We start from the raw sequence: 27490 nt of genomic DNA, 5'->3' as shown, positions 1-27490 counted from the left end.
GATTTTGCAACCAGCTTAAAGTGGAGTTTTGCATATGTGAGAACCAGACTGAGCTATGTATTATAGACACATAGACACACACACACACACACACACACACACACACACACACACACACACACTCAAAGGGATGGCGGTGTGACTCAATAACCCATCTGGTTTGTCAATTTCTGTAATAGTATGAAAAAGCAAACTTTTCCAGAATGCCCATGTAATATGACTGATTACGGCATCTGGATAACCTAACTTCTTGTTGCTACAGAAATGTGTGCATGGCACGGAGTGCCGCTGCTGGGTGCTCATGCTCCCTAAAGCACCCCTCAGGCCCTGGGACCTGAGGGCCAAGCTCTGTCAGAGTGGCTAGCAGGGGCAGCTCAGGACACCTGTGCCCACTGCATGACTGCTACGTGAACCTGAATGTCTTTTGCAAACCTTGGAGAATGAAAAAAACAAACACGCAAATTACTTTTTTACTTTTAATCAAAATGTGAATCATTATCACTGTAATGAATAAAAATTCAGAGTCAGAATAGCATGCAGATTTTTTATTTTTTTCTAAATCTATTTGTACACTTAATACTCTAGTAATAACTTCACAACTGGTATAAATATACTACAGTGATATTAAGCTGCATCTACTCACCTGAAAAGGAACAAAATAATTGCCTCTGAAATAGTTACCAATTATACAACATTGCAAACTAAAAACACTATAAATACAAAATGTTAACATTTCAATATATAATGTTAATGACATCCTGTCTTTTTTTAGTTGGCTAAAACATTTGTTAACATCATGCACAATAAACACTTCATGAAAATGTTAGATTACACTCAAACATCAAGGCAACAAACCCAAAAGAGCAACTATTTAGTGCAATGACTGGTCAAGTAAATAATTTATTCAACCTATTAATAAAAATCCATTCAGTGAAAAACATCTCAGATGTAACACTACACTTAGGTAATTACACATCTACAGTCTCACCGCCTACAGTCTTAACTGTGACTGACGATATACTGCCAGAATTAATTCTACATAAAGAAGCTATGTTAAAATGGCAAAAAATTTCAACGCATGATGACAGGGTACATTTCTAGTCCACAGAATACTTAAATATGATCATTCTCTTAACTCTGCTAACAATAAATGGAAAGTCACACCAGCTTTACCTTCTTTTTACCCTTGCTTTGTTACGTATTTTTTAAACGTTTATTTTTAAAGTATTCCCTTTCTTATGATCCTCCCCCAGAATTAACATGCTGATTTAGGAATAAATAAAGTAGATAAACTCCACCCTGATAGGCAATGATTAGGCAATTACCTAATTAAATTTCCTTGTCATTTGTCAATTGTCAAACTGACTTTCTGATGGAATTTCCTCATTCTCTCATTCCATAAATATTTATTAGTGCCTATTACTACCCATGTTTTCCTTGATTCTCCAGAGAAAGAATTCTTGTTTTCTCCCCTCATTGCTAGGCTAAGAAAAGTTGGGCACACAATTTAAAAGTTGCAGTGTAGGCCGGCGTGGGTCCCCAGGTGGGTTGACGGCGCTTGACGCCGGGTCTGCTGGGGGTTTGGCAAGAAGCGCATCCGTGTCACAGAGAGGCTGCTGTCCCCTCCCCGCAGGCCATTATCCTAGAGCTCATAATGCCCCAGTTACTGGGGTGACACTTTGCGCACCTTTGACTCGCTTTCCTACCAGTTTCAAAGCCCTCTTTATCATATATTTTCTACTTAAAAATTTAAAACCCTTCGAGAAGCAATTGTCTATTATATGTAGAACACTGGTTCTGTTTACCGTTAGTCTCTGGGCTACTCCATAACCTGTCAATTCTTTCTTATCTTTTACCTCTTAAGAACAAAATTTGCTGCTGGTTCCTCTCACACCATGTCTTCCCTCAGATATTTCATGACAGATGTTCTACAAAAGGGGTCTCAAGGTTTTTATTTTCTTTGACAAATTAAGCGCCTTATATTTAATGAAATGTTTCTGACCTATCTTTATACTCAGATCTTGTCTCAAAAATGTTCATGAGGTTATGTGCCAACGAAAGGGAAAACAAGAAGTTATTCTAATTAAAGGTTCTAATTACAGACAGTGGAGACTGACTGATGAACCACCCTTTCTAATAGCCTCTTCTGTTGTATAGAAGGTGTCTCTTTTCCCAAAGCCCTTCTCATCCATTAATTACTTGTGAATGAAATGCAAAGATGATGTGCATGGATGGATTCACCACAAAACTCACGTCAATTTTGTCATAGGACACAATGATACTATTCTACTTTTGTGTGTTTTTCTTAAAGAATGCTTTCTCTTTCTTCTCCAAAGCCTGTACTGTCAGAAGAGGCGACTGCGTGGAGCTCTGAAGAATCCTTCGAGAGCCTGGTGTAACTTGAACGCTGGCTTCGCTTATGGGTCATGCCTTTTAGGTTTTCATTTTGAATAGCAGTTGAGTTGGAACTGGAAGCAGGCCTCAGAATGACTTGGGCCGTCTCTCTAATTCCCTCCATTTCATCAAAATTCTGGTTGGCTCTATTAGCCGGAGCACTGTTGTTGTTCAGTGTCACAGTGCTGGGTGTCCGGTTCAGGTTGTAGGCTTTCTGGCATGCGGGCCAGCTCTCTTCAGGGCTGCTGGCCATCAGGCTGCACTCAGAAGGGCTCTTCTTGTCTTCTGAACAAATGGACATTCGAGCTATAATTGGATCTTGCAGGCCGCTCAAGCTATGTGGCACTCCCCGTTTGCCACTATGGCTGTCATCTTCGAGCTCAATGAGATTTGCTTTTTCAAGCTGGGAGTCGTCAGCGCCTTCGTTGTGAAGAGAGTGGTTGGGAGAACTTTCGCTGGATCTCACTCCTGAATCGGAGGAGTCCTTTTTGTCCAGGAGGGCGTCTGACAAGTACTCCTTTGCTTTAATGAAGGTTCTGATTGGCTCGGCACTGTGTTCTGGGGACTTGGACGCTCTCTCTGCTTTCCCTTCAGCTTTTCTGTCTTTGTCATCTCTGAGCAGTGGAGTATTATCTGATTCTTCGGTTCCAGACTCATCTTCATCGCTTGGAAGTTTCTGATAGCGCAGTCCACCCCCCTTCAGCTTCAAGTCTGTCTGGAAGAGACTTGACCTTTCCGAGGGTTTCTTGCCTGGGAGGAGCTTACTGCCTGACTGGTCAGACTTTTCATCTTCTTCGGTGATAGGGTCCAGGGGGGAGGCATCGTTAGTGGAAACTCCTGATGAGGAGTAATCGATAACATCTGCCCTCTTCATTACAAATGACTTCCTTCCATCATCTTGCTTTGGTTCACTATCCTTCCCTTTTTCTGCTTCTAGACTAGAATGAATGGAGCCCCCTGACGAACTCTGACCCATATAATATGTGCTGTGTGGAGAAGACCGGCCACTAATTGTTGCAGAGCCTGTACCTCCTTCTAACTGCGACATCTGAGCAATATATTCTCTATAGGCATCTCTATACTCAGCCTGCACCTTATCAGTAAGCTTTGAAATTTCAATACTGGAATCCTGGGAATTGAGACTCGAAAGACTTGGGGTTCTGCGAGTTTGTGACTGTAAAGACAGGAAAAAAAAATTAAGAATTAAACTAAGCAAAAAAAAAAAAAGGCATACATAATAAGTATCAGCTTAGGAAATATATACCGGGGGTGTCAAAAAAACATACAAGTGGACACTTTGGTCAACGTTACTCAAGCAGTAGTTCACCGTAATCAGAAGTGTCTGGATGCTGATGGTAACCACTTTGAGCACTTCTTGTAATTGCAGAAGTCAAATGTGACTTGTATTCCTCTTTTGTTATCAGTATATATGAGTATTACAATTTTAATATAGTTTTCCTTTCTTAAAATGTGTATACACTTTTTTGGCACCCTCTGTATATACACTAATAATTTTTAAAGTCCTTGACATACCAAATTCTTTTAAAAGAATTCTACATAACAGTTTAATAAAAGCTGTGAACTTATGGATCATTTTACTCTTAACTGAAAGCCTTATACATTTTAATAAAGTTAGTTTAATATTAAAAGTATAATTAAAGATTGTAAAACAAATAATCTTAGCACTTGTTTTTATAACTTCAAACTTTTAATTTTAAGGCAAAAGTCACCTTTATCAATACAATATAAAAATTCCTCTTAGAAAAGAAAGATTAGAGTTAACATATATCTCAAAAATAAAATACTCATGTCTTCAATGTATGTTCAACAGAATCTCAACTTGTAAGACATGAAGTTTCTGTCAGGTTTCAATTCAAAGCAAGAAAATATACTCAAAATTCCAAAAATTAAAATAAAAAATGTAAAAGGAGTTAGAGTTCAATAGAAAAGATAAATACAGGATCCAAATGAACAGATGAAATATTTTCAAAAGATTGATTTCCAATGTGAAGTTTTAGGATTAGCATTGCTTTAGATCCCAAAAAAAGCTATCAAGTGAGTAGAAAGTACAGATTAATGAAAAGAGAAGGGAAATCGGAGAAAAACAATCAAGGAAGGTGAAGGACAAGAGCAAAGGCTAAAACGAAGAGACAGAAATGAGGCCGAGTCTTCCCTCCACTGGGAGAAAATGACCCAGCCCCACAAGGCCCCCTGGGGCCAGAGTCAGGCTGTCAGCAGCGCCACCTCTGCTCTCAAACGCAGTGCGGACACTTCTGGGGGACATCCATGAGGTCTGGACTATTTCCAGAGAACATGAAGACTCATTTGCCTTTCCACCCTCGTTCTCACACAGGGAGGGTCCCCAGAGGCTCCACCACGGGCGACCTCACAGCTTTAATGCAGAAGCAGACATGGGAATCTAGTTGTCTTCTAGTAAGTCAGGCATTAAAGAGGTTTGCAAAACAATGTCATTTTCACTAAATTTTGTTTTGTTTTGGACAATATTGTCATTTTTCATAAAAATGTTAACATGTAATTTATTTTTAAATTAATTAATTAATTAATTAATTAATTAATGTTCTTTAAGTTTCTCAGTTTTTATTTCTAATACAGTAAATACTAACAGATAAAACTTACATGAACAAAAGCCCTTTGGGGTCTTCAATAATTTTTAAGAGTATAAAAGGACCCTGAGATTTTCTTAAAAAAAAAAAAAAACAGTTTCAGAACTGCTGCATTAACGGGAAGGCTGTAAGTTTTCAGGTCATGGTAGGAAACATCAAGTATGGAAAAGCAGAAGATGAGGATTTCTTGAGAAATGTTAAAAAGAATCCCAGGGGAAGGAAAGGAACTACTGTTGTTCAAACATGGAGACAAAAGGCCCAAATGTGGCCTTGTCACATTGCACAACAAGGGAATTATTTTCTCTTAGTCAATAACCAGTAATAAAATGGTCTTCCAACTTAAATAAGGTAGATAGTATGTAGAAAAAGATAGTAACAATGAAAAAAATATTTTTACTGCCAAACTAAACACGCTTAAAAATGGCAGACCTACCAGGTACTGTTTTCCCTAAATATTGCTCCCTTTTATCAGAGCTTCTTTGTAGCTCCTTACTTTTTTCCTCCCTCATCTTCTCTTTTTCTTTATCCTGCTCTGTTTTTATCTTAGTTTATTTTTCTTCTTTCTTCTCCCCTTACTCCTTCTCACATGTCTCTCATTTTTGTTTTTCTTCCCAATCCTCTCCTGTTCCCCTTCTTCTAAGAACACCCAAAGGAAGAACTCACCCGTATCTAACATCAGGTCATAAAAGGAAAACAAATCTCCACAAACAGCATCTACGTGCTGAACAACCAAATTATGGTGCTCAAAGGGTTACTACATGGCAATTTTCTGAGAAAGATACACGCTAGCCAATGATGAACAAGTTGAACAGGAAAACAGCAAGTGGAGTGTGAACTCTGCTAACCATCCAAAGGGAAGCAGCCCAGTTCCCATGACTCTCCACGCCATTCCCGTATTTCATGGTTTTCACAGTTCGTATCAATTTCTGAAGTAATCTCATTTTGTCCTTATTTTACAGATTATCGTCTCCAGAAGGACACAGCCCCCTGAGAACAGGGAGTCCTGCGTCTTGCTCACCTAGGTACTCACTCACTGAGCAGTTTGTGAATGTGACGATATCAATGCACCAACAGAATTTCGGTGAATTAAATATTGCCGCTACTCGTCTGCAGTATGAAAAATGACATTTAATAAATACCTGCCAACTCAGGTTACTGTGACGTGGGGCGCCTTCATCTAGACCAAGTGCATTCAGTTCTTCGAAGCTGAAGTTGAGCGTGTAGGGAGTCTGACCGGAAAGCTCGGTGTGGGGCAGTTCGCTGTGTGCAGGTCGACGAGCAGGTTCACAAAGAGGGCCGGGGCCGCTGTTGTTTTCACTGAGCGCACGTGGGTCTTCAGGGACCACTTGGGTTTCTGCGTTTCTCATTTCTAGTACCTTCAGAGAGGAAAAAAATAGCATTTATATCCACACTGACAAGTCCCATTTTAGAAGCTTTAGAAATTATTTTAAAAATAAAACATCATAAAGTTATTATATTTAAAATGAGAAAACACACTTCCAGTAAATGAATTTCTAATGAATTTATACCATATATGCTTATCTTCCATTTGAATTAAAACTAAAAGAATGGCAATAATCATCATGTGTATATTATACTCTAATCTGACCGTGATGTTATTACTTGAGTTTCAAATTGCACTTGAGAAGAATACAGAACGCAAATGTGTGTCAAAGAAAGCCCGCGCCGGCAGCAGGTGAAGCAGGACAAGCCGATTTCACCCAGGGACTGCAGCAATAGGGAAAAAGAGAACTCAGGGTAGAACCGGGCTCAACTCCAAAAGCGGCAAGGGCAAGTGGGTGCTTACAAAAGGGCCGTGGGGGTCGGTGGATGGACAATTGCTAAGAGGAAACATCAGGGCAGGGAGGGTCCTGACTGAGCCTCCGGGAGGGGATTCTTGCTGAAGGCAGGCCCAGCAGTCAGGTATCACCTGGGGGGTGGAGTGGGTGGGCAACTGGACCAGATGCCGAGGGAGGTTAGACATGGAGTCAGAGCTCTTTATAAAGTGACTGCACAGGATTCCTGCTAAACCTGGACAACGTGGACCTGACAAGGACAGACATCAAGGCCAAGGCGCAGAGGCTTAGGGGAGCCTGACTGAGGCAGGTCAACAACACAGAGTCTTTGCCAATGAAAGCAGAAGGAGTTGGCGGTGGCCTCTTTCCCAAATTTCCAAGTGACATGTCCAAAGGGCAAAGGTTGCCAAGTGCCGCTGTGTACATTCTTCTCAACAGAATATACAAGGGTTGTGCAGAAGCGTGAAATGCAGTGTTTACTTTTTCTTTTACTATAGAAAAATATCAGTTTGGACCAGCACTTACTGGCACGTTTTTATAGCATGTTGTAAATAGTTTGGTCAATATAAAATATCTTACTGTGCTTCTAAACAGATGCCAGTCTCCAAAGTTCATATTCATCTCTTTCTTCAGCTCATCAATGTTACACTGAGCTAACACACGGCCATTTATGTTTGCCTGAATCAACAGAAAGACAGAAGAAATATGACATATTCTGTATTACTAGTGATTAAAAAGTACATTTATTTCTGTAATATTGAGAAAGTCACTAGAGATGAGACAACAATGACCTAAAAAAGGTTATCCCGTTTAGTAATATAATGAACACGCTGCATTTGAACAATATAAGCTGCTCCACATTTTCCCAAGTATCTTAATCACTCAAGTAATAAAACAAACCATTCTTCAGGGGCCCAAGACTAACTCTCCCGACTGTTTCCAGAACTACTTACCCTGCCATGAGTAATAACACAACTGTTAGTTTTTCTCCGCTAATCTTGTAAAATATGAACAAGAATGCAAGCTGTTGGGAGGTGACAGTGACATCTGTCATTGTGTCAGCCTCTGACAGAGTTCTAAATGATATCAGCAACCTTGTTTATCAGTGTAGTGGATAACTTCAGCCAGAAAAAATGTCCACCTACTAATTTTCCAGTCTATTAAATTCACCAAAAGTGACTGTATCCCTATTAGGTCTCTGTAATTCTAATGTCCCCCAAATAAGAAACGATGAAGTTTTCTTTATTAATAGATAGCTTACTGATTTTATGCAACACAAAACTTGACTTTACTAATTGTGGTTAAAATTATGGAATACCTGCATTTAAAACTGGTAGAACATTCAGTTTCCCAGTTCACTCGGCAGAAAAGAGTGCACAGAGCAAGCCCTTGACAGAGGTCCTGCTGTAGAAACGGAGGCAAGTGTGCGGCACTTCAGAAACCAGCTGCTACGACAGGCTTGAAAAAGCCAAGGTCTGGGGGTGAAGGGCTGAGTGGGGAGTAACCCTCTGTCCTGATGCCACCCATGTATCACCACAGGAGTCATGCTGGAGACCTCACTGTGTCCTGACACTAAGAAGCTGCCTGAGGCAGGCAGGTGTGCACCTCGGAAAGGCAGTGCTTGAGGCTTCTGCAAACAGGGATTAGCAAGAACCAGCTCTGTAAGGAAACGGACAGTATCCGCAACCGTTTTGATTAAACAGAGGGTGAGGTTAGTAAAACTGTATCTACATGTGCTCATGATTCTTTAAAAAACGTTTTAGATGCCATTCTTTAAAGTATCCAAACATTAGAGGCTTATGATTAATGTTCCACCTCATGACATTTCTCTAATACAAAAAGTGTAACTTAGTGGAAATGTCCAGTGTAACTGGGACTCAGCCTTGTTATGGGAAGCGTCCTCACTGTCCAACTGCGTGGTAGCTACTAGAATCGCAAGAATAAGACCTAGGAAGAAATAAACTTCTTCCAATGTGTTATCCTCACAAACTTAAACCTGTGAGGTTTCATCAAATGGGACATGATCCTAAGTCCTGTAAGACACGAAAGCAAGAATTTGGGGAAAGTGAAGCACGTGTGATTTACTTTGATAATTATTAAATCACAAATAAATATTACAATTAAAGGAAATGTAGCAAAAAAGGCCTCCAGCTGTTCTATGCTGCGTGTTAGGAAGGAAGAGTTCTTGTTTTTCTAGATGTGAAATCCCACAGCGCTTCGTATTCCTCAAGGCATGTTTTACTTTTATTAGGTCATTTAAAAAATAACATCATCACAGAGCTACTTTATTTTATTTTATCTACTTATAAACTAAGAGGTCATAGGGCAATGTAGGATACAAAATAGAGGATCATGTTTCCATGTAGAGCTTCCCCGTTTCAACAGAGAACACGCGCTGAGAAGCTAAGCACACAGCGCTCACAGTGCAGAGCCATCTCCGCACCGTCGGCTGCACCCTGAGTTGGCAGGTAGCATGCACATCACCTTTCTGATGGTAGCACAGTACTGAGGCAGCATGCTCTGCTCCAGCCCTTCTATTTGTTTCAGCTTCTCGCACACTGCGTCCACATTCATTGAATTTAGTGATATTGTTCCTGAGGCGGGGCCTGATCCCTAGAAAGGTTATAGAAAAATACATGTATGAATAGCATGTAATGTCAGCTATAAGCAGTCATGTGACAGAGACATGCATGAAGTTACACTATGAAGTACCCTGATTCACAATAAAGTTTCAAACTACAAAACAAAGGATGTGTGTCATATGTGGCAATGTCGTTAGGGAATAGCTTTATCTGCCTGTTATGCCTTAAGGAGCAGCTTTTATTATAGCAGATGCAGCCTGACCGAAACCACATTTCTAGCACAGAACATTCCATAAACCAAGCCTAGGATAACTTCTTAAATGTTTACAGTCTAACTGCAAGCAAGGAGGGCACAGGCCTTAATAACAGAAGGACAGGGGTTTTAAAAAGGAACAAAGGGGGAACATTACTGATGCCTACATGTAAAAATACAAAAGGTAAATCTATGAGATCATTTTAAAAGTGTCTAAATGGCTTTAAATGTTTCTGCAGAATAAAACAGTCTCCGACAGCTGAAGTTTTCAGATCTTGCGGGCCCTCAAGCTCCCCTTAAGAATTTATGCAATAATCACATAAATAGAAAACAACAGGATTGGTCTTAACACATAAATAAGTAGATACAACCCACTATAATTTGGTCTCATTTAAAAGAAATGTCAAAATACTAAATAATTCTAGTATTTACTTAGAAGAAAATCATTTTCTGAAATGTGGTGACATAGTAAAGAAGTATCTGCCTGTGGTCAATTATGTAAGAATCTCCTCAATTATAGATGAGGTCTTGAGGGGTTAAGTTTTGATCTCAAGGTTGCAGAATAAATAGCTAGTTAGTAGCATATTTGGAGCAGAACCCTAACATATTGGGTCTTACAACTTCCTATTTTCTTGCTCCAACTGTCTATTTTTTGAAGAGTTGACAGAAACTATAACTACAACAAAGAGTGAAATCATGCAGTGCCAGTGCTTTTCCTTCTGACTTATTTCACTTAGCCTAATACTCTCAAGATCCATCCATGTTGTCGCAAATGCTAATATTTCATTTTTTATGGCTAAGTAGTCTGTTGTACGAGTATATATGTAGCATTTCTTTATCCATTCATCCACCGAAGGACACTTAGGCTGTCTCCATGGCTTGGCTATTGTAAATAATGCTGCAATGCACATAATACACATATATCTTTACAAATAAGTTTTCAAAAATTTCAAGTAGATACCCAGAAGAGGGATTGCTGGTTCACATGGTACTTTTGTTCTTACTTTTTTGAGGAACCCTCGTGCTGTTTTCTATAGTGGCTGCACCAATTTACAGTCCCACCAGCAGTCTATGAGGGTTTCCTTTCCTTCACATCTTCTCCAACAGTTATTTCTTGTCTTCTTGATAACAGCCATTTTAAGATGTGTGAGGTGGTATCTCATTGTGGTTTTGACTTGCATTTCCCCTACAATTAGTGATGTTGAACATCTTTGCATATGTCTGTTGGCCATCTGTATGTCTTCCTTGGAAAAGTATCTATTCAGGTCCTCTATTTTTTAAATGGATTGTTTTTGTTGTAGTTGAGTTGTATGAATTCTTTATATATTTTTTATATTAGCCCCTTATCAGAGGTATCGTTTGCAAAAATCTTCTCCCATTCGGTTGGTTGCCTTTTTTTGCTTTGTTGATGGTTTTTGTTTTGTTGATGTTTTTGCCATGCAGAAGCTTTGTAGTTTGAAGTACTCCATTCATTTATTTTATCTTTTACTTCCCTTGCCTTTGGGAAGTTCACAAAAACCCCTCTAAGATGAAGGTCCTTAAGTTTAGCATCTACATTTTCTTCTATTATTTTGTTTCAGGTCTTACATTTAAGTTTTTAATTTTTGTGTATGGTGTCAGATAGCAGTCAGGTTTCATTCTTTTGCATGTGGCTTTCCAGTTTTCCCAGCACCATTTATTGACGAGATTTTCCTTTCTCCAGTGTATGTTTTTGGCCTCTTTGTCAAAAATACATGTGTGGGTTTATTTCTGGACTCTCAATTCTGTTCCATTTGTCCGTGTGTCTGTTTTTCTGCCAGTATCATACTGTTTTAATTACTGTAGCTTTGTAGTATAGTTTGAAGTCAAGGTGTCTTTTTTCTTAGGATTTCTTTGGTTATTCAGGGTCTTTTGTGGTTCCATACAAGTTTGAGGGTTTTTTGTTCTATTTCTGTGGAAAACACCAATGGGGCTTTGATGGGCTTTGCATTAAATCTGTACATTGCTTTAGGTAATATGGCCACTTTAACAATGTTAATTCTTTCAATCCATGAACACAGGATGTCTTTCTTTCTTTGTGTCTTCTTCAGTTTCTTTCAACAACATCTGGTACTCAGTGTGCAGATCCTTCACTTCCTTTAAGTTTACTCTTCAGTACCGTTTTTGCTGCAATTCTAAATGGAATTGTTTTCTTCATTTCTCTCTGATATTTCACTGTTAGTATATACAAATATAATGGATTTTTATATATTGATTTTGTATCTTGCAACTTTACTGTATTTATTGTTTCTAACAGTCTTTTGGCAGAGTTTTCAGGGTTTTCTACACATAGAATCATCTATGAATAGTGAGAGTCTTACTTCTTCATTCCCAATTTGGATGCATTTTATTTCTTTTTCTTACCTGATTGCTCTGGCTAGAACTTCCAGTGCTGTGTTGAATAACAGTGGTGAGAGTGGGCATCCTTGTCTAGTTCCTGTCGTAGAAGAAAAGCTTTCAGTTTTTCACCATTGAGTATGATATTCGCTGAGAGTTTTTCATATACGGCCTTTATTACGTTTAGGTACTTCTATACCGATTTTGAGTGTTTTAATCATAAATGGATGTTGCATCTTGTCAAACGTTTGTCTGCAGCTATTGATATGATCATATAATTTTAATCTTTTCTTTTATTACTGTGGTGTATCACAGTGATCGATATGCATATGTGAGCCATCCTTGCATCCCTGGAATGAACCCCACTTGATTGTTGATGTGTGATCCTTCTAATATATTGTTCTTGGCTTGTGGTTTCTGTTTCAATATTTTGGGTATTTCATTCCACTCTCTCCTGGCTTGTAAGGTTTCTGCTGAAAAATCTGATGGTAATCTAACGGGGTTTCCTTTGTAGGTTACAGTCTTTTATTCCCTGGCTGCCTTGAGAATTCTTTGTCAATAACTTTTGATAGTTTTACTATAATGTTTCTTGGAGGAGGTGTTCTTGTGTTAAGATAATTAACTACTTGAATTCGAGGATCCAGCTCTTCCTATATATTTGGGAAGTTCTCATCAATTATTTCTTTGAGTAGACTCTATTCCTTCCTCTCTCTCTCCTCCTCTGGGATACCCAGTATACTTATGTTGCTCTAATGGAGTCAGATAGCTCTTGTAGAGTTCGTTCATTTTTTAAATTCCTAGTTCGCATTCTTCTTCCACATGAATCAATTCTAGATTTTTATCTTCGAGCTCACTAATTATCTCTGGTCTGCTCTATTTCCAATACTCTCTAATGTATTATTCATCTCATTTATTGAGTTCTTCAGCTCCAGAATTTCTTTGGTTCTTTTTTATAGTTATTATATTTTTGGTAAAGTACTCCTTTTGTTCATTGAGCTTTCATTCCTGAGCTCATTGGACTGCCTTTCTGAGTTTTGTTGTATCTCACTGAGTTTTTCACAACCATGATCTTGAATTCTCTGTCATTTAGATCAGTCTTCCATGTCTTTGAGTTTGGTTCTGGAGACTTCATTTTCTTCCTGAGTTACCGTGTTACCTTGGTTATTCTTGGTAATTGGATTGCTTCTCTGCCTGAGCATCTCAGGTAGTGAACTTTGCTTTGTTAGGTTTTGCTTTTAACAATTTGGTAGGTTGATAAGTAGAAGTCTTTCTTTGTTTTCCAGTAGATGGTGCTATAATGCAAGTTTTTGTTTCCGCTTACCTGTACTACAGGCACATCCGGGATCTGGGATCTTGGTGGTGCAGTGTTGTCTAGGCTGTGAAAGACATCCCGTATTCCTCAAGGTGGTGGATGTCCCCTCTGTGTGGATCCAGACTGCCTTGGCCTCAGGGCATGACACCCATGCTGGGATGTGGCAGCCAGTGGGGCTCCAGGCCTGTGACTTCCTCCTTGTAACGAGTGGCTGCCAGACACACTGTGCTATCGAGGTGTCTTGGCTGCTTCTTCCAGGTTCTGCCTCTACTGGATTCCACCATGACAGATGGTTGGGTGGGCAAGGGGAGGCAGGTTCGTGAGTCTTTGGCTTTGCCTCCTTGCTAATAATGGTTGTCGCTAGTCCGCAGCTGCCACACTGCTGGTCCGTGTCTCTGCCCCGGTCACCGGGTTTAGACAAAGTGGGAGCTGGCTACTCAGGCAGAAATGTTGTTTCTGTCCTGCCCCACCCCCCCACCTTGTGAGGGCTGCAGCCTGACTCCTCCCCAACTACCACGCCAGCTGGGGCTGCAGCAGATGCCCCGGATGCTAGACTGCATCTGCAGCCACGTCTCTATCCACCTCCCCTGCTTGTTCTGACACGCCCACCTTCAGAGGTACTGATGCTCCGATTTCTCAGACGTGTTTCTACATTGAGCAGAGGATCCTTTGTTGGATTATAGTTGTCCGATTTGTTGTAACTTTAGGGGAGATACAAAGGGATCTTCTCACTCTGCCATGATGCGGATATTACCTCATTCTAGGAATTTTTAATAGCTATACTTGTTTTATCTTTTTTTTCTTTTTAAACTGCTTTATAATCGCATCCCATACAATTCTCCCATTTAAAGTATACAATTCAATGATTTTTTATATATTTACACAGTTGTGAAACTGTGAAACCATCATCACAATCAATTTTAGGACATTTTAATATCCCTAAAAAGAAATCTCTGCCCCTTAGCAGTCATTCTCCGTCTCCTCCAACCTCACTCCCAGCCCCTGGCGACCACTGGTCTACTTTCTGTTTCTACGGATTTGCCTATTTGGACATTTCATATAAAGGGAATCACACAATGTGTGACATTCTGTAACTAGCTTCTTTTACTTAGTGTAGTGTTTTCACAGTTTATTCATGTTATAGCATGTATCACTGCTTCATTCTTTTTTACTGCTGAATAATATTTATCTTTTAAACATTCTTTAATACTGACTTTCAAATATTTTTATTCCTCAACCTATCTCTTCTCTCCAGACACATTCATGCTTATTCACATTTCCTTGGTTCAAAAAATCACAAATGAACAGTTTAACCACCAAAGTCAATAATGACTGTACTGGGTTATAATTCACAGAATAAGATAAATACCCATGAGTCCATATTGATATAAATAATTGAGTACGTAAATGAAGAAGAGACAGCTTTTCCTTATAGAACTCCAATTAATAAACACAGAAAGGGGAAACAGAAAATTAGCATCAGGAAAACACCACAATAAAAGTGGCTGTACACAAGGTGCAGTGGATGCTAAAACTAATGGGCAAAAGTATAAGTAGAAACAGGGTATTTGCAGAGTTTCAAAGTATGTCCCCAAGGTATTTATTCATTACAATGGGAAAAATAAAACTTTACAGTGCTGAAATCTAGCCGACACCACCTTAACCAAGTGATCAAGGTCAGCACTCCCAGTGGTCAGACCACTGGGACCATCACATATCCTACCAGGAGGCATCAAGAAGGGAACAAGCGCATCGTTTCTGTGGGTCTCTTGCCAAAAATGCACAACCTCCTTCTAATCATGAGGAAAACAGTGTCTACGCCCATGTTAGAGGACTGTCTCCAAACTACCTGAACAGGATTCTTTAAAAGTGTTAATTAAGGTCATGAAAGACAAGGAGAGCCTGAGGAACTGTTACAAATTCGAGAATTCTAAGGGGAAAACACAAAATACAACTGGATCAGCTCCTGGATCAGAAAAGATGACATTCGTTGAAAAGCTAGCAAAATTCAAGTCTGTAGTTTAGTTATAGCACTGTACCAATTTTAATTTCTGCTCTTGAAAAATATACTACAGGTAGGAAAGATGTTAACATTAAATGAATATATTTTTGTGCCTTTTCCTTAAATCTAGAATTATTTTAAAGTAGAAGTTGGGTTTTTTTAAATCAAAAAAGAACTCTATTTCTGATTGTTCTAAGAAGTACAACAGACATGGAACAGATTCACTTTGTCAGCCTGGGGCGGGGCATGTAAATGTTAGAGTATCTTATTTCCCCAGAGACTCTGGAAATTCAGCAGTAGGGACTTTTCCTTTAAAACAAAAAGTCCACATAATTTTACTTACAGGATCCCTTAAAAACTTTTACATTTTATCAATTATTTAAAAACATATTCTCTCCCTCACTGGGGACTATGTATTATCTCTGAATGACTTTTAGAAGCTTTATAAGAAAGATAGACACACATGGACCTAAGAGCCCTGTAATTCCTTCAAAGCTACAGTTTGACTTGATTATTTGTATAAGTTGGGCTTGATCAAGATAAAGGGTAAATTATCAATAAATAAAATGTTACCATATGCTTCTTTGAATAAAGGAGAAATGGTAATTATCTACCAGGTCTTTTCTAAAATACTCGTATATAATAAAATTATTTTTAAACCAAATGAATCTTAGTAACCAAAATAATGACTTTTCTATGGAAATCTCATAAAAGGAAGGGAAAAGAGTACAAAAGTGATAAGGAAAAAGCATATGTAATAATTCAATAGGTAAATGCTTAAAAGAAAACTAATTATATTACTTTGACAATATACAGAATGGTAATACTCTAAAGTTTATCATGCATTCTTACTTGAAATTTACCCGTTATAAGTCAAGAACAGATAATTTCAGCATACATCACAATTTATTAAAAAAAAAATTTTCTAACACAGAGAACTGAATGCAGAAGATGTTAGTTTGTTAAAAACGGTTAAATATAAATTTCAGAATGCACACAAATCAACATTTTTCCAGGCAAAAGTAAAGCTAACAAAACAGACTGAAATTACCTTGATGCAACTGTATGATTTTATACTGTAAGTGGATTAAAACTACACGTTCAAACATTATCTATCATCTTTGGTAAATTCATTAAATAAGCTTAGAACAGATTAGCCAGAAATTAGTGCCATGCAAAGACTAAAAGCAGCTATTATATTATAATAAACCCAAGGCATGGAAATGAGCACAGATTTATAAACAGCCCAGCATGAAGTTGCCAGTAATTGCTTCTAACGGTCTAATAAGAAAAGTAAGATTTCACTGAAAGTCTCTGTACCTGTCTCTGTTTGCTAAACCCAGAGTCACACGGCTTCAAGGAAGGAATAAAACAGAGTGAAGGACACAAGCTTCAAGTAAACCATCAAGTACACATATGCATAAACATAGGCAGCACTTTTGTCATTCCTTTTATTTTCCCATAACTTTAAACCAACCACCTCTACAGCAACACCAAGCAAGGACAGTCACACGCACGCACGCGCACACACACACACACACACACACACACACACATACACACACACACACGCGCGCGCGCACGCGCACACACAGAGTAGTTTCATGTCATTAACATGTGCTTGGTAATTTTAAAACACTACTCTCAAAATTTATATTCTATTAAAAGAATCCTTGGCCATACATTCATCAAGAAAACCCGGTAAATCAATTTTGTTATGAAAAGTCAAAATCCTACTACATACAAGTTTAAAATTGTTCAATATTCTAATTTAAAACTTGCAACTATTTACTGAAGACCAATTTAATAATAAGATCTAAACATCTGGAATTATGCGATCACTTCATACAATAAAATACTCTCTAGCTACATTACAGTTAATGTTCAGAAACATACTTTCCAATTTTGGGTTTTGTTTCTTGGGCATGAGGCACATGATATACGCACTAAAGAATACCGTTTCAAAAGAAAGGGCTTAAGAGCCTCACAGCTCAAGAAATCACGTAATGTAATGATGAAACATCTGCATACTACGATTAACATAACTATTCTGGTGATGTAGATTTTTGAAAGCTCGTTCAAAGCAGACACACTGCCATTAATTACTTTTCTGTGTCTACTGGGTAGATGGTAAATATTCCTAAAATAGTTAAAATAATCTAGAGATGACTGACAATACTGATGCAAAATTAATTTCCTACACTGCTTTAGTACGAGAAAGGGCAGGGTCTTTGCGAGCCTAATGTCAGATGTTTTTCTTTTGACATACTCATTATCTGGAGTACTTCATGGGAACCTTGTTTTCTAGTTTAAGTGTCCACCTTATTATAAGGAGGCTTTTAGGAAGTTACTATGTATATCTGTGGAGACTTGAAAAAATATCCAAAAAAAAAGAGTGCTAATGAAATTACACTATAAGAGACCCAAAACATAAAAGATAGCTATTGTTAACCTAGTTGGAAAACATAACTCTTCAAACTACATAAGAAATAATTAGGTCAAAGTTCACAGAAGAGCTTAATGCCATGTTTTAAGGGCAAAGTTTTAAAAACCACAAGTACTAAACAATTGCAGTGAATATGATTTTGTTTTTTAACTTTTAACTGTACTCTAGGATTTCAATCGTATCATTACTACAATATCGTACTGCTTTGAAAGTATCTCATTTGAAAGTAAAATCAATTTAGTTGTGGTTTATTAATTATTCAGAAAAAAAGTTTTCTTCGAGTGCAAGTCTGGCACAAGGACTTAGCAGCAGGAAGTGAATGCAATTTTTTATTATATTATTAAAGAAAAAATAAGCTAATTCTTTTCCAATCTGAAACAGAATAATAAAAACACACTTCTGAAATACTTTAGAAAGTGTGACTGAGCTACCCAGAAGTTGCTGAGAGCTGACAGGGAGGGCCCATCCGGAGCTGCACTCTGAACAAACCTGACCCCGCCCACGCCTTACCCACAGCATCTTTAACTTTCTCGTCCAAGTCTGCTGCTCCTCAACAATGAGAAACAGCTTGATTTGGACATATACTCATTTGAAAATGGGTTATTAAGTTCTAAACCAGTGGTGGAAATAAAAATTATCTACAGCTGAGCCCATCTTTTTTTATTTTTTATTTGGTCACTCCACTTAATGGGTCCAGTTTAATGAAAACCAAGATCTTCATTTTAATACCTTTATTAATTCAGTAGTTTTCATCAATCTCTAAAAGCAAAAGTGACAGCACCCTGGAAATCAGGATACCATTTAACACTGCCTTTGCAAGTCTAAAGTTCTTTACAATTTTCCTTTGTGCTAATTAGTTATTCGCATGCCTTTCAATGAGGTATAAAATTGATCTAAATAAAGCTGTCTAAAGATATCAAGTCAACCCCGTGGCAGAAAAGGCCCAGAAAGAATGACTTCATGCAACCTGTAACTGCCCCATGACAGCCTTCAAATCCATCAAGCTCAATGAGGGCAGAATTTTCACCAGTACTGTTCACAGCCACATCCCACTAGAACAGTGCCTGGCAGATGCTCAGGACATTTGTTGAGCCAGTCAAGGATCACCCAGGATCTGTAGTACTCAATGCTAAGTAATTCCAGGAAGGATGGAAGGATCAAGAAATGCTCTACCACTCCTCCTCTGGAGAAAATGCTTTTCAGTGAAACAGGCACCACCATAAGCAGCACCCTTAAGTAAAAACAGACTACGATACTCATAGCAGCAGCTCTCTGAAAGACCAAAGCAAAATGCCACTGAGGAGACCTGGCTGGAGACAGGCCCCCTATAGAGGTTCCTTCCTGTCATGGTCACAGACCCATCTGATGCCACTACTTCCTAGTAGGAACCTGACTGAAAGAAAGCACCAAGGAAAATTCCCCTGGAAAGCTTTCAAAATGTTAAAGCTTTTGGAGCATTCAAATAACCAAGGAGTCTTTCAAATTCTAAGAAAACAAATCGACTGACACCTTTCAGCCTGAGAAGCATCAACAGATAAAAGACCTAGTTAATCTAAACTGATTGGAGTACTTGTACTGAGACAAAGGTTTTTTAACATGAAATAGTTGTAGTTTCTGCATCTTTAAAGCTTCATGGAATTTAGCCTTTGGGGTACTACTACTAATAATAATTATTAAGTACAGTAAAACCTTGGATTGCGAGTGACTCGGTTTGTGAGTGTTCCGCAAGACAAGCAAACATTTCTATTAGGTTGGTGCAAAAGTAACAGCAGTTTTTACCATTACTTGTAAAGGCAAAAACCGCAATTACTTTTGCACCAAAATAATAATACATTTTTTTAACTTGGTAAACGAGTGATGTCTTGCAATATGAGTAGTTTGTTTCCAGAACGAATTATGCTCGCAAACCGAGGTATTACTGTCCTTAAAGTACGCTCAGGCTGAGTCATCCTTAAATCAGACCTTTGAGGTAGGTTTGCTTTTCCCAGATAAGGACGCTGAGTGTCTGAGAGGTTAAGTGACTTGTCCAAGGCCAAGAGCTAATCACAGGGTCTGTTTAACCTGAAAGACCAAATACACAACTAAGTCACCGTGAGTGTTGACAGGTCAGGTCCACATCAGGTGCTCCCCCTCCTGCACAACTCAGCTATGTCTCAAAGACGGAGCCCCGAATACTCTTCTGTGCCGTGGAGCTGGACTTGACCATGGGTACAAGGGCTCTCTGATGACCCTCGAGAGGGAAGGCAAGTCCAAGGTGCGGGCCAGAGTTCGTTTTTTTACTGGTTTTATAAACTGGAGCTCTGATGGAGATTTTATTTCTAAAAGAAGCTTCCCTACTTTAAAAGTTTGAAAAACACTGGTCCTTTCTAGCTCTATTATTCTGGGGAGCATATTTTGGGTCCAATGTTAATTTTTGCCCTAGTTTTACAAGACTTGGCATATATTTTCTCTTATTATAAAGTTACAGGCAGAAAGCTAGCATAGAGGCTTTTGTTTTACATCTTCAACTTTGTGAAACACTTGGATATAGCTATAATTTATCTGCTAAGTCCTTGGCTGGCCTTCACAAGCTACAATCATTATAATGCTCCTTAATGTGAGAAAACTCAATTATTTTCATGAGGATCTGCTTTATAAAGATTTATCATAAATTGCTTGTGGTAAAAAACAAAAAAGATGAGACCACCTTTACGGAGAAGACCATAATTGGTTAACTCTTTATGGTCTGTTTGATTTTTTTTTAACTCATTATTCTGAATCTATAAGGATGATTTGCCCAAAAACGTTGTGTAGCTCCTGTTATCAAGTCTTCCATATAAGGGGCAGTTGCATGAGCAGAGATGGACTCAATCTGCAGTCCTGTTCTCCTAGAAAGAGTTTTCAACTACAGAACCAGAAAGCCATAGAGGCCATGAGGAGCTACATAATTTTTATGTTAACCATGTCTATGCTCGTTCAGCTATAAAGATCCCAGACAATGTTCCCATCTACAGATACTTCTCCACATTTCCACCACTGCTTTTAATTTGGCTTTGAACTGTCTACTTTTACTAGTGTTCTACGAAACAAACTTCACATGCTATTGTCATTGTTAATTTCTTAAAAGCAAAGAAAGCTCGGTAAGCATCTATTATTCACTAAACAGATCACAAAATTATCTTTTAATATTAAAGGAACAGCAAATAGTATGTTATTTTACTAAACAAAGGCACTAATGTATTTAGAACATCTTTACTCTTTGTTATTGGGCTTCTAAACACACCTCAAGAATTGCATTATTTCCCCTTCCCCAAAAACTTATTTAAAAATTTGCCTAATGCTCCTTCACTGTCCTTGAAAGAAACTACAGACACCTTTTAATTACAAGTGTGTGTTCACATTCTTAAGCATGGGAATAGCTACGATTTCAGCATGTCTGTGTCACAAGGCCACCACATTCTTCACAGTATCTGATTTTCATCTAAAGTTTGCTGAGGAATTTTACCTTAGAGAACTGCATTGCATGCAGGAATCTATGTATTAAGGGTTCCCTGACCAAACTAAAAGTAATTCTTGCATATAGTGGCAATGATCCATGGATTAAAGATTCCTCCATCGCCCAAATAGAGTTATTATGGTTTATTGTTTCTATCATTCGTGGATAACTGAAGGCACTCAAACGATTCAGCTAAAATGTTAATGATTTAAAAAGAATGATCAGCCCCTCAATGAAAAGACCAAAATGGTTCTCGTTCTCTTGCTTCCTAACATGAACTCAAAATTAGCGTTAAAAAACTACTGCCTATCCAAATGTATGTTTTATGTTTAAACATGGATAAACTCAGAATGCAATATTTCATCACATTCATTCCCACTGCTGAGCCACGGTTCAGCATAGCTTTAGATGAAACTGATCATGTTTATATGGACATAACATTCTGTAAATATATCAATAGAAGTTAAAATACAAATGGGTTATTAAATTCCAGTGTTAGAGGAAATGATTTTAAGGCTTATCACATTGAATGTATTTCTTATTAAGTACAAAGTCTCCAATAAAAAATATACAGTGACTTCCTACACGTTTGTAGGTTTAAAGAAACCTACCTTAAGGTGTTTGTGTGGGGGTAGGGCGGGGGGTTTGAATAATTCCCTTTACATGCTCAACTAGCCCTGTGTTTATCTGGAAATTTTATTTTAATCAATATACAGATAAAGAAAAGCAGTACTGTGCTTACACGAAGGCTTCAAAAGCCATGGAAGCCTCGATTAGGGATGAGTCACTAGAGATCGTTTCTGGTCTGCGCCACCTAGCTCATAATGTCTTTTTGTAGTCTCACGGGTGATTTGGGGTATCTTCAAAAATATTCTACATGTAGAGTGCCAGCTGCAGGCTTAAGAAAAATGGGCCAATGTGAAAACAGACCTCAACACTACGGAACAAATACCACCAATCGAATGTTCCTGGAGGCTACTGAAAACACCCCTTCCTTACTAGACAATCAAAAAACCCCATCCCGTGTTATTGAAAAAGGGGAAAAGTAGAAGGAAATAAAGGGTAAACATTAGCTCTTTAATTACTCCATGATCTATAATATTAGTATTCAGTACTCGACGTTAGCTGCCCATCACACCACAGATGCAGTTAGTGAACTGTGGCCATGACAATTAATTAAGACAGTCAGTCGTTACTGCCGCGGAAGCGACGAGACACCCAAACTCCACACCACAAGACTACTCCATTACCCTCGAGGAGTCTGTGGGTGAAGAAAGCCCCTCAGCAGCGTCCTCCTTGATAACCTCCTAACAACACAAAACAAGAGGGTGGGTGAAAGGTGGGGATGAGCCAGACTAGGATGACGAATGAACATGATGTTAAAATAATAACAGAAAACACCGAAACCAGGAGGTGATTAGACTCTTCCTTCAGTGACATTTTAAAACATAAAATATTAATATAAATACCAATTTAAGTACTATAACTTTTGCCTCCTACTTTATAAAAACATATTAATAAGGAATCTTGTTTTGCTAACTAAGTTTATCATCAGGAACACCTGTTAAGCACAGGTGCTTTTTGTTTTGGATTAGATTCAATAGTACATTTGAATAATTTCCTTATCCTATTTAATTTCTGCATTGGATTAAAATGTTCTTTCAATATGTCATCTAATTTTTATCCGACAGAACTAACATGTATATACAGATACCATATACATATATCCTTTAAAAAGATATTAAAATTAGCAGATGTAAAGGTTTAGTTTTAAAAGTCTGGTAACCAACACTACATTATTGGCCAGAAACACTGCTTGTCAACAACTCAACATTAATCCACTGAGGCTGCTAGTCATTTCCCTGCATAGATATTTATGAGAAACGAAAACAAAATACATTTTGTTAGTAATAACTTGTTTCTTAAAACTATTTATAAAGTAAGTTGCACTTTCACTACAGAAAGGAAATAATCAAACTTCTAATGCTCTTTGCATTCCTTATTAGATGAATACTTTAGTTACCCTTTTTTATACTTACTAGGCCATTGCTCTGCTCTCTGGGCAAATTCGATTTTACTGATGGACGTGAGATGAGATGTTGGGAGCCGCCAGGGTAATACCTTGGCGTGTAAAGGTATGGGGCAAAGAATGGCTATGGAAAAAACACGTAACAAAAGAAGGGGATAAACAATCACAGAAATCAAAGTGTAATGAGATTTATCAAATGAAACTAACCAATAAAATGCAACTCCAAACTTTCAATGCAAGTGACAAAATCAAAGGAAAAAAGCCTCACTCATATTCTGTAAGATATCAAACCTGAATTAAAGACGTATTATTTAAATTTTTATATTTTTGATGTAGTAAAAGCTTTTTTTAAAGCAACTAAATTTTATACTTTACAATTTGACACGGGTTTCTGTTTACATTTAACAACTTTACAGCCTATTACCATGTGTCGGGTTCTAAGTGACAAAAATATTAACTCACAATCTCTTTTTTAAAAAAAGGTAGAATGGAATCTTAATTCTATAATGGAATAATAATGGAATATTATTCTTTACAAAAGAAGGTTAGCTTTAAGAAAGACCAAAAAAAGTCTCAATTATACGAGAACACCCTAGCATACATTCCAGGACATCTGTTACTCTCCGTTCATAGAATTTACCTTATATCCTATACCCTAGAGCAGGGGTCGGCAAACTTTTGAGATGGAAGTGCCCATCCTGTCCCTCACAACAATTTAAACATTATTTGAGAGCCATAAAACAAATGAAATCACCATTATGTGAATAATATATTTTAAAAATTTTATAAATGAAACTATGATAGTTTTATTTTCATTTTCAATTTTACTTCAGAGCCACAAGTACATACCCAAAGAGCCACACGTGGCTCGTGAGCCGCAGTTTGCCGATCCCTGCCCTGGAGTTTTACTATATCTTCTAATTCTAAATAAGCAAGCATGTATTTTTTTAATGGGAAATCCACTGTTTAGATACGATTTATAACTATATAGCATTTATTTGTAAAAAGCTTCATATTAACAGGAGCTATCCGATTAGATGGACTAAACATAAAGATTAAAATTTCCCCAAGCTTCTTTGCTTCTTTACACTGAAATAACATCTTCCCCTGCCTTTTTCACTCCTGCCATTTTAAGAAAATTATTCTGCTTTTAATTTCCAGACTAAAAACCTCCAATAACTAGAGCAAAAACAAAACAAAACAAAAAAACCCCAAAAAACTAGACCTAAAAACATGACAGAATTTTAAATGGTTTAAAAATAATAAAATGTTATCAAGGCATCACATGATTGTTTTTTATGTAAAATTAGTGAACACAAACAAGGTCTCAGCCTATATGGTATGATAATTAAAATTTTTTTTTAAAGAAAAAAGAAAAAATCTTCTTGGTCTCAAAAGCTGAACTGTCATGTAATGATCAATTGAGCCATTTTAAGTAAATTACATTACAGCAGATTTGAAGACCGGAAAATAAAAACTTGCATTTCACACTGGCTACCACACAAAGTTTCCAAGGATGGGAGACACTATAAAATGCTATTGTTCCGCATTTTTCTCCTTGTCTGAGTAAAAGAATGGAAAAATATTCATAGGAACTCTATGAATGGTGCAGCTAATGACTTATACGGCCAACATCTTTCAAAAACTGAAGATTTAATTTAAATTCTGGAATTCCTTCTTTACCATATTTATTCTAAACTCTCTTTCTTCCTAGCTCGTATGAAATTTATTTAGGCATGCACTTGGCTTCTATGAATACTAGTCCCTATGTTTTCTTGAATTAGACTAAAGAGGGAAACAACAAAAACAAGGAATTGCATTGGATCTTCGCGTTAGTTCCAGGAAATATAAACTAGTGTTCATGCTCCATTGTCCTATAGGAACTATTTGTGTTAATAAGCATTAAGGGTGTGGACACCTTGGGCCTGCTAAGCTTGATAGGATCTGAACACCACTGATAATTAATTGTGCTTTCATCTTTTCAAATAGAAAATTATCATATTTATACTTAGTGAACAATTATACATGACTGAAGGTAACCTGAAATAAGACTCTAGAAATGGGATATAGTATAATATTATTATCTGGCAATAATATCTGAGTCCTACAGGCAGTATTTTCTCTCATTATCTCACATTTAAAAGTTATAACATGTATTAAACTACTGAACTACTGTAGAAATTTAAGCTTATCATTGCTTTAAATGCCAATATAAATTACTATACAAGATATAACAAATGAAACACTTGTTTATCAACAAATTCCTCTGAATCATAGGACAGTCACTGCTAACCCTGTGGAGTTCACTTTCTTATCGAGATAATAAATAAAAGCAAAAAGCATCGCTAATATTCCGTCTCAACTGATATCTAGAACCCATTAAAATTCAAACTTCTTTTGATTAAAAAAACATTATATATTAAATTCAAACTTAACATTTTTCCTATTTTCAAGCTGAAGTATAGTTTGAAAACAGTAACAGAATCCATAAGCAGAAACTTCTGGTGCTTCCCTGGAACAGGTTCTGAAAATGAGAGAGTCCTCGTATTTCCTTACCCTGTTATAGAACGGATGCTGGGGTCCCGTCATGCCACTGTAATAGCTGCTGTGAGGCTGTGGTGACACAACCCCACCTCCGAACGGCCCGTTGAAGGACGTGGAAGAAGAACAGACAGATGGAGGCTGGCTGTAGCCTGACGGTGGTCGAGGAGGGGCTTCGTGGACAGGGAGCGGGGGGTACGCAAGGCCCCCGATATTGATCTGGTCTCTTGCAGCACGAACATCTGAAAAATTAAATGATCCCCCAGAAGGCACAAGAAAAATAAGACATTAGTGATTAGCCCAGCGACCACTTCCTCCTCTGGTTACTAGAGAGAAACATGATTTTGTCCCTCTTGCCCGGGTTCCAACTGACTTAACGAGGCAGACAGGGCTCCTGACCACTCACGCTTTGCAGAAAAGCTGCTTTCACCAACTGAAAAGGCGCCATCTGGATGCTTCTCTTCAGTTACCAGAAATATAAAATTTTCTCTGACTTTTTAAGGTATTTGTTGGTATCTTCTGTAAATTCTTAATTCATAAAGTGTTACCAACTATTAATGACTCACACTTGCCTAGTGTTAAGAAGTACAAAGTCAGCTAAGGCTGTGGCTGGCAAACAGCAGAACTCACTTGCTTCTGAACAATGACAGCAGCCTTTTAACAGGAGGAGTCGTCTAAGGCTCTCTCCGTAATTCCTGGAAACTCAGAGGTGGCTCAGCAGTGCAGGAATCACACAAAAGACAGCGTGTTCCAGTAAAAGGTGTGTGCATGGTGTGTGTGTGTGTGTGTCTGTGGTGTGTGTGCGCACATGCGCATGTACATACATAGAGGTACCTCAAGCACAACTTAAATTATTCCCCGTACTTCATTACTCTATCCTCAAGTTCCAGTCCACAAATTAAAAGCTAAAATTTAAAAATTAATATAAAGCGTTTACCTCTCTGGATAAAGATCCCTATTAAGAGCAGAAGATTGGTGACAGAAAAATTACAAAGGACTGACATCTTAAAGTGGTGACTATATGTCAAAAGGAATCTAATTCCAAAATAAGGATTCAAGTATGTGGGCTGGGAAACACAATAAAGTGAGTTTAATAATAACATTTTCTTAACACTCCCAAAAGGATGTCAAGACTCCTAAACATTAATTCTCCTGTGTAGTGCTTGGTTTAGTATTTCTTGGTTTTTTCATGGACCAGGAGAAACTTATATAGCTAAGTTAGAAACAGGAAAATTTTTGAGGACTTTAAAGAAGAAAAATTAAATTTACTACTAACACCCACCTGCAATAATTTCCCGTAGTTTGGGGTCGAGGTTTACAGTGCATGGCAAGAAGGTTTTTACATCTCGAGCCACAAGAACTGGGGTCCTTGAAGACAAAAACACTTCAAAATTTCTTATATCTCCATCTATTTCCAGCAGTGGTTCAACATCTTTAGTTGTTGGGATGTTCTTTGATATTCTTCAAACAAGAAACAAATGAAAAGGTCATTAATGTCATTATTAGAAAGGCAAATTCTTTATGTAACTTAAAATTTGTTATTTCTAAAAGTAAATAAAACATTACACAATGCTCTCATTAAAAAATTTTAAAAAAACAAAGAAAAACAAAGCAAGTGGCATAGTTACAAAGTCACTAGGTAACAAGTAAGGTCAGAACTACGTTGCCTTAACCACAGGCA

General features: G+C 37.8%; 1 protein-coding gene across 1 annotated transcript; it reads right to left on the bottom strand.

The window, feature by feature from the left end:
- Positions 1-530: 530 nt before the first annotated feature.
- LOC109372310 (kinase D-interacting substrate of 220 kDa-like) lies at positions 531-27267 on the bottom strand. The gene is made up of 9 exons (XM_019625389.1): positions 27092-27267; positions 25825-26051; positions 23279-23392; positions 22490-22546; positions 16639-16671; positions 9299-9427; positions 7394-7492; positions 6158-6394; positions 531-3568 (listed from the first exon to the last, which is right to left on the bottom strand). The coding sequence occupies exons 2-9, from the start codon at positions 25855-25857 to the stop codon at positions 2306-2308; spliced, it is 1965 nt and encodes a 654-aa protein (XP_019480934.1). The 5' UTR covers positions 25858-26051; positions 27092-27267; the 3' UTR covers positions 531-2305.
- Positions 27268-27490: the final 223 nt, after the last annotated feature.

The sequence above is a fragment of the Hipposideros armiger genome, unplaced genomic scaffold, assembly GCF_001890085.2.
Source record: "Hipposideros armiger isolate ML-2016 unplaced genomic scaffold, ASM189008v1 scaffold_622, whole genome shotgun sequence".
Lineage (NCBI taxonomy): Eukaryota > Metazoa > Chordata > Mammalia > Chiroptera > Hipposideridae > Hipposideros > Hipposideros armiger.
This window is presented reverse-complemented; position numbering and strand designations above follow the sequence as displayed.